We start from the raw sequence: 8309 nt of genomic DNA, 5'->3' as shown, positions 1-8309 counted from the left end.
AATGCATAGATCTGAATTGAAACAGGTTTTAATTTAAATTGTATGGACCTGAATACACAGCAAATTATATTTTTGGTCTGAGAAAAAGCCTGACAGTGCGAATGTTAGGGTGTAAATTAGAAACAGATCTGAATTAAAAACAGGTTTGAATTTACAGCCTCTGGCTGAGTGTAATGTTTTGTATGACAGGCTCCAGTACTTTATATGAAGTCCTGTGGGTCAGCAGGTTTATCATATTTTCCAAAAAATAAATACCAAAATATTGGAACACATAGTAATGAGTAACCAGAACCATGTGCATAATATTACCTACTAGAAGTATATACACAAGGATTAGTCATTTAGTACAGGGAGTAAAATATGTAACTTTCAACAATTGCCGTAAAAATGAAACCAACGGGGACCAGAACTGAGACCTTCTGGGGCCACATAAACCAAATGAGCAGACAACAGTAGTAAGATATTGAACAAATTAAGTTTTGGTGGGGCGATAAAAGAATACAGGCGGTAAATATTTGTGCAAAACTATTTTATTTACAAACCAAAATGGCACAAAAGAACAGGAGGGCAGCCATTTATTTACATGCTAGATAGATGTGCTAGCTTGGATTAAACATCTGTGGAGGACCCTGTTAAAGCAATAAAGACAGGACAAAGGACTTTCTTTGTCTGATCCCAGTGCCCACAGATGTAACGGGCATAGAATGATAGTAGGGATCTACACTCATCTCTCTCTCATCTCCCGTTTAAAGGAAATTTTCCTGGTCCCGAGAAGACTTTGAATGCAGTGTTTATCAGCTTCATTCCTTACATGCAGCTTCTGTGTGGAGCTTAGTAAGAACATCAATTATTATTTATTTATTTTTTTAAAAAGCTTTGCATTTGGGAGTTTTTGGGGCGTGGGTTCACACAGTCCAACACTGTGGTCCTTACATAAAACGCCACCGCTTCTTGAGAGATAAAAAAACAAATGAATGGAGTTTACTGATAGTGTCATAAACACAAAGAAGAAAATACAGTGAAATGATAAGAAATCTGCAAAATGGCTGATGTGCCTTACAAAATGAAATGTAATATATACACACTCTCGTCACAATAAAAGCCTTTGTTGTCGTCTAAAAGCTTGTAGTTCTCAATCGTTAACACTTTGATGTCCTGTCTTTCAGTGTATCTTACATGAGAGTAATTAAGAGAAATGGAGAGGACAGAAGGATACAAGTGCTGAGAGAGCAGCCAGTGGAGTAAAAGAAAGACTGATTGGAAGATGTCAGCCAAATATTTCCTGCTGGGCGGGGTCAGGGTGGCTGAGTTGGTAAACAGGTGTTCCTGTGAAGGGTGGGGAGAGGTAATGTTACAAGCTCTTGGAGGTGTATAGTATACGCCTGACTGAGCATCATCAGCCAGCCAGTTTGCTGGCCACCAGGGAGGGTTTCCTCTGAGGCAGGTCCTGGGGGGTGGGGATATGGTCGCCTGTAATCTCGGTCTTCTCCGGCGCCGCTGTTGGTAACTGCTTGTTCTTTATCTTGGCTTTGGCCATGTTGTAATCGCCCGAATCAAAGTATTTTTGCTGGAAGAGGAGAAAACACAGGACTTCAATGGTAAAACTGAACCTGAAAATAACAGTTTTCTCTACTGGCAATCTTTTGATTGATTGATTGAAACTTTTATTAGTAGATTGCACAGCACAGTACATCCATCCATCCATCCATTTTCTACCGCTTGTCCCTTTTGGGAATGCAGGGGGTGCTGGAGCCTATCCCAGCTGCATTGGGGCGGAAGGCGGGGTACACAGTACATATTCCGTACAATTGACCACTAAATGGTAACACTCGAATACGTTTTTCAACTTGTTTAAGTCGGGGTCCACGTTAATCAATTCATGGTAACAAAACAAGACATGTAAACAAAACCAAAATGGAGTAGTTTCTGCAATTATTTCAGAGTTTTGTTGAAGAAGATCCTAAATTTTGGTTTCTGCGTATGTTTGGTTATTAGCCATTTCAAATCAAAGTTATAAGTGGCAAGTTGAGAATTGCCATGAAATTAGGCGGTTCAAAAATGTGGCATTAATGGGAATGTTCACTAAACATTAGTTTTAGGTTTGGTTCTAGCCAACATTGGGCTAATAATCTTTTAATTTGATGTGTTTGCTGTAGGGCTGGGCGATATATCGATGTATACGATATATTGCGGGTTTGTCTCAGTGCGATATAGAAAATGACTATATCGTAATATTCGAGTATACGTTCTCAGCCAGTTGCTTTTAGCTGCGGGCATTCAGGCTTTTCTCACTCTTTCCTGTCTCTCCTCACAGACAAGCAGGTGCACATTCTTACATACGTCACAACTGTCATGTCATACGTCACATACATGCCCTCGCCCAGCAGAGAGGTAGCGGTGTGGCTAATTATAGCTGCTAATGTAGCCGTACGAGAAAAAGAAGGTGCGGATCTGGCAACAAATGAAGGAAGCCTTCCATCCATCCATCCATTTTCTACCGCTTATTCCCTTTCGGGGTCGCGGGGGGCGCTGGCGCCTATCTCAGCTACAATCGGGCGGAAGGCAGGGTACACCCTGGACAAGTCGCCACCTCATCGCAGGGCCAACACAGATAGACAGACAACATTCACACTCACATTCACACACTAGGGCCAATTTAAGGAAGCCTTAATTCCCAATAAAAACAGCAGGGTTTCCATCGTCTGGCGGTGGTTCGGCTTCAAGAGGGAATATGTCGAATAGACAACTTTAATTTGTCAAGTGTGGGGCACAAGCGTTGCTCCCAAAAGTAGCATTACTGCTAATATGTAGCATTATTTGTAAAGTCACTCGCTAGAGAATGAAAAGAATTTCATAACCGAAGTAACATACCACATAGTGAAGGATGAATACTATTTGATTTCCTATTATGCAGCTCATTTTTATTTGACACTTAAAATGTCTCTGACAATCTTGCACTTTATGTTTTGGAAATGGCTTGAATGTTTGTGCCATTGCTTAATAACTTAAATAAATACACTTTTGGTCAATTGACTTAGCTGTGATTTCCCTATCTGCATGAAGGTTTAAAAGTAGCATATATTAATGCAGTATGAAGAAGAATGTTATAATGTATACACATACAATCATCATACTGCTGTGATTATATGCATCAAGTGTTCATTCAAGGCAAAATATCGTAATATATGTCGTATATCGCGATTTGGCCTAAAAATATCGCAATATTAAAAAAAAGGCAATATCGCCCAGCCCTAGTTTGCTGCATTAGTGGACACGCAGAAGAGGGACGAGAGGATAAGCTATGCCAGCAGCGGCGCTAAACTTGCTTGAATGTAAAAGCAGTTAAACTAAAAAAAGAATAAATGTGTTGTACACTTCAACATAAAGCTAATGGGAACTGCGTTACAACAGACAAACCAGCTAAGAAGAGGAAATTAGCAATTAGATTGATGAGTCAGGAGGGACAAATATATCGATACAGTGCGGCCGCCTGCAACACTTTCAACCATAGATATAAATGAGTAGAGAGATGACACACGTCTTTGAGCCCATGGTTTACGGCGACTGGAGCCAAAGTGTCTGATATTACAGTAATTTTAAAAAGGCACGACATTTAAATCAAGGACGTCTGCTCTCCAAGTAGAGATGTTTATTTATTGTATCATTTAGCACACAGATACAGCTGACTTGGGGTAAGAGCGGGTACACACCTGGCTGGCCGCCAGCCAATGGCAGGGCACAATAGACAAACAACCATTCGTGCCTGTGGACAATTTAGTCATGAATATTCTTGAAATATGGGAGGAAGCCAAATAGAGCAAAAACGATTCCTCGAGTAATTCGATTACAAAATATATTAAAATAATTTTCGCTGCCTTTGGGTGTCGTAAAAAAAATGTTTTTAATTTTTAACGGCATTTTGCCTCGTTTAGTAGTCAAAGCTCACCATTTGGCCTCTTGTCCACATGCAGACACATACCTTTGTCTTTAAAAACGCAGACTTTTACAAACGCTGGCCATAGTGTACGGATCCGCAACTCTCCGCTTAGCGTGTGTGTGTACACGGCACAAATGGAGACTTGTTATAACGCCACGGTTGTACGCTGTTATTTCCAAACTCAACAACACTGCCTTGCTGGCTTTAAACACGTTATATGATGACTTACTGTATGTTTGAACATGCTACTCTTTTCACTCAACATTAATAAAAAGACACATCAAAAATGGCTTTGCGACACTCCCGCCAGCGCAAATGACAGTCAGCTGTTTTGGATACGATCGTTTTTGGACCTCCACTTGATGGGACAACTTTGTCAAGGAAGACTTTTTGCTCTAGATGCTCATGTTTTTAGTCCTTGTTTAACGACAAATCTTGAAGTTAACTTACGTGTCTTGTTTTCATGAGCTGGGCGCGAATGTGCTCGCGTGTAAAAAAAAACACCAAACAACTTAAAAAACATGATGTAGCGTCCTCTTTGTAGTGCGTACTGATGTTAATGACAATATACACTTTATTACACATGTACCATATCCATGATTAAATTCTTTATTAGTCCATGAGCGTTTTGCAGCGGCACAGACACGTCTGTGTGCTTTATATAGGTACTTAAACAAGCAAAATAGTTTCCTTGGCTTGTTAGTGCGTGCTGATTTTAGAAATAATGTACATTTCACTAAACATGTAGTCCATCACCATGTTGCTGAACATGTTATAATGAGTGTTGGGTTTTAGCAGTACAGGCGTGCAATCGCTCTTTAATAATGTTCCCAGAATTGTGTGTGTACGTGAAGGCTGGTTTTAAAGATAATGTACGTGTCATTGTACGTCAAAAGCAGGGGTCACCAACGCTTGTAACAGTGAATAATATATAAATATGTATTAGGTATTGTTACACAGTGCATTTTATTATTAATGAATTTTTTGTATAGTCGCAAAAAAAAATCTACGGTAGTTGTCAGAATTGTAGTGTAAAATGTAAGTGTTTCTAACGGCATTTTGCTATAAATGAAAAAAATCGTAAACGTTTTTTACGGTCAAATTCTGGTAATTAAGCTGGTAGTTTTTTTTACCGTAAAATCGATTGTCATTTTCACAGTGTATATTTTGATGGATGACTTGGTTTGAAATTTTATATCAAATGTATTTAAACAGACAAACATGTTTGGAATGTATGGTAATGTTGTGTGTTGCATGTTTTGGTAATATTAAAGCTGAACAGATATACAATTGCATTTATCTGTTAAAATTGAAATAACACATTTTTTGTGGCCTGGTGTCCGCCCTGAGATTGGTAGGTTGTGAGTTCAAACCAAAGACTATACAAATGAGACCCATTACCTCCCTGTCTGGCACTCAGCATCAAGGGTTGGAATTGGGGGTTAAATCACCAAAAATTATTTCCGGGCGCGGCCACTGCTGCTGCTCACTGCTCCCCTCACCTCTCCTCCCAGTGGGTGACCAAAGGGATGGGTCAAATGCAGAGGATAATTTCACCACACCTAGTGTGTGTGTGTGACAATAATTGGTACTTTAACTTTTAAACTTTAAAAGATGAATTACAATGTTTTGTTGATGCATATTATGCCAGGCTCTTTGAGGGCCAGACCTGGCCCTAACATCTTGAGTTTGACACCTGCGATCTAATGTAATGTAGGCGTACTTGCATTAAAAATCAGTTTTCATATTTGGAATTGACAACAAGAAACACGCTAGTGCATGGTGCGACCAAGATATAAAAAAAGGGGACATTTTACCCCTTTCTGAAGGCGTTTACGCAGCAGATCAGAGCCGCCGGGTTTATTCCCCAAGTTTGGATATCTGGCCTTCAGTTTGGCCTCCTCTGCTTTCTCTGGATTGATCATTTTATCCTGAACCTCCTGCAAAAACAAACATTGGCATAACACCGAGTTACAGAGCTTTCTGACAATAACAGACATTCATTGGGTGTCTCAAGACTCCTGGTTAAAAGGCCATCCAGCCATCCATTTTGTTCCGCTTATCCGAGGTCGGGTCACGGGGGCAGCAGCCTAAGCAGGGAAACCCAGGCTTCCCTGTCCCCAGCCACTTCGTCTAGCTCTTCCCGGGGGATCCTGAGGCATTCCTAGGCCAGCCGGGAGACATAGTCTTCCCAACGTGTCCTGGGTCTTCCCCGTGGCCGTGGTTGGACGTGCCCTAAACACCTCCCTAGGGAGGCGTTCGGGTGGCATCCTGACCAGATGCCCGAACCACCTCACCTGGCTCCACCTATCGATGTAGAGGAGCAGCGGCTTTACTTTGAGTTCCTCGCGGACGGCAGAGCTTCTCACCCTATATCTAAGAGAGAGCCCCGCCACTCGGCGGATGAAACTCATTTTGGCCGCTTGTACCCGTGATCTTATCCTTTTGGTCATGACCTCAAAGCTCATGACCATAGGGAATGTAGATCAACCGGTAAATTGAGAGCTTTGCCTTCCGGCTCAGCTCCTTCTTCACCACTACGGATCGGTACAACGTCCGCATTACTGAAGACGCCGCACCGACCCGCCTGTCGATCTCACGATCCACTCTTCCCTCACTCGTGAACAAGACTCCTAGGTACTTGAATTCCTCCACTTGGAGCAGGGTCTCTTCCCCAACCCCGAGGATGGCATTCCACCCTTTTACGGCCGAGAACCATGGACTCGGACTTATAAGTGCTGATTCTCATTCCGGTTGCTTCACACTTGGCTGCGAATCGATCCAGTGAGAGCTGAAGATCCGGGCCAGATGAAGCCATCAGGACCACATCATCTGCAAAAAGCAGAGACCTAATCCCGCGGCCACCAAACCGGAACCCCTCAAAGGGGTTAAAAGGCCATGAATAAAAAAAATAAAAAAACAGCTGAAATGAAACAGACAATGCAATTTCAGGCAGCAATCCGTGAACTAATTGACGGGAACTATCTCATGGGTGAAACATTGGCCATGCAGCGATTTATTTGGCACATCTACATTAAATGTAACGTTTGGATGCAAACAGAAAAAATACTGTTACAGTAACTCGTGACATTAGCATTGAACAGGCGTGCTAATGTGCAGGAGGCTACTAGATAGCCTAAAGGTGCTGTCAAAAGCCGCTCTGGTCTGTGTCAAAAGTGGGATCGGTTCGTCAGAAGGGTGTCACTCGGTGAAAGAAAAAAAAGAGGTGGCTTGAAAAATTAAGTAAAAGTGAAGGCCATGACTAAGCGTCGCTAGCTGTCGAGCTAACCAGAATGTCATCACAGTTAGCCTGCCTTTCTCCGGTGACTTGAAATGAGCAAAAATGACATTTCCCCGAGAGCCTATCGCACCAACAAGTCGACAGACATTGTTTATTTGGCATAATTTGGGGGGGGAAACACGAATCGTGAAGGTCTGTCAACAATAAACGAGCGCGAACCCAACAGGGCTATTAGCGCTAAGCTAGTATTTGTAGGCGCAACAAAGTCAACCGCGCTGCCGTCTACTTGTTCACCAATAAACGCCGGCTTGAATACCTGCTCTTCCCCCAGCGTCTCTTCGGACGTCTGAACGTCTTCGTTTCCGTCTGACATGTCCACAAAAGCGGTGAGTCGCTAGGATATCGTTGCCGAGTAAGTGCTCTTCTGACTGATGGTGGACGTCGTCGTCGAGTCCGCCCGCCTACTGCTGCCTGCTGCTAGATCCGTACGTGCGCGCTCCCGCACAATGACGTCGCCACGTGTGACTTTACGTCATGTCACCGTGGACGCCCACACAATATGACAGAATACGGATTAGGTTAAATTGCGTAATTTGCTAGATAGCAACACGTGATGTTCGGGAGCAAAATCAGTACATTTGTTTTATTTTCTCTATTTAGATGCATTTGTATTTTATCCACTTTTTTAACTACAATAATATTGATCTATATATATATGAATGCACATTATTTTCTCTAGGTCAGGGGTCACCAACGCGGTGCCAGGTCGCAGGCAAGGACCAGATGAGTAGCCCGCTGGCCTATTCTAAAAATAGCTCAAATAGCAGCACTTACCAGTGAGCTTTGCTCGACATTTTTAATTCTAAGACAGACAAAACTTAAACAGAATTTGAAAATCCAAGAAAATATTAAAAAACTTGGTCTTCACTTGTTTAAAGGCCTACTGAAACCCACTACTACCCACCACGCAATGTGATAGTTTATATATCAATGATGAAATATTAACATTGCAGCACATCCCAATACGGCCTATTTAGTTTACAAAATTACAATTTTAAATTTCCCGGGAGTTTCGTCTTCGAAGTGTAATGATGACGTGTACGCAAGACGTCACAGGTTTTTAGGAAGTAT

General features: G+C 42.1%; 1 protein-coding gene across 1 annotated transcript; it reads right to left on the bottom strand.

Moving 5' to 3' along the window:
* Positions 1–512: 512 nt before the first annotated feature.
* Positions 513–7670, bottom strand: LOC133537169 (cAMP-regulated phosphoprotein 19-like). The gene is made up of 3 exons (XM_061878083.1): positions 7495–7670; positions 5755–5877; positions 513–1567 (listed from the first exon to the last, which is right to left on the bottom strand). The coding sequence occupies exons 1-3, from the start codon at positions 7549–7551 to the stop codon at positions 1397–1399; spliced, it is 351 nt and encodes a 116-aa protein (XP_061734067.1). The 5' UTR covers positions 7552–7670; the 3' UTR covers positions 513–1396.
* Between the last annotated feature and the right edge of the window lie 639 nt (positions 7671–8309).

This window comes from Nerophis ophidion, linkage group LG02 (assembly GCF_033978795.1).
Source record: "Nerophis ophidion isolate RoL-2023_Sa linkage group LG02, RoL_Noph_v1.0, whole genome shotgun sequence".
Taxonomy (NCBI): Eukaryota; Metazoa; Chordata; class Actinopteri; order Syngnathiformes; family Syngnathidae; genus Nerophis; species Nerophis ophidion.
The sequence above is the reverse complement of the archived record's forward strand: the minus strand, read 5'-3'. Positions and strand labels throughout refer to the sequence as shown.

Coding starts and splice junctions, on each gene's coding strand:
- LOC133537169 (XM_061878083.1), bottom strand. CDS start 7,551: ATGTCAGACGGAAACGAAGACGTTCAGACGTCCGAAGAGACGCTGGGG. Junction 5,878..7,494: donor AGACGCTGGGGGAAGAGCAG/GTATTCAAGCCG, acceptor TTGTTTTTGCAG/GAGGTTCAGGATAAAATGAT. Junction 1,568..5,754: donor GTAAACGCCTTCAGAAAGGG/GTAAAATGTCCC, acceptor CTCCTCTTCCAG/CAAAAATACTTTGATTCGGG.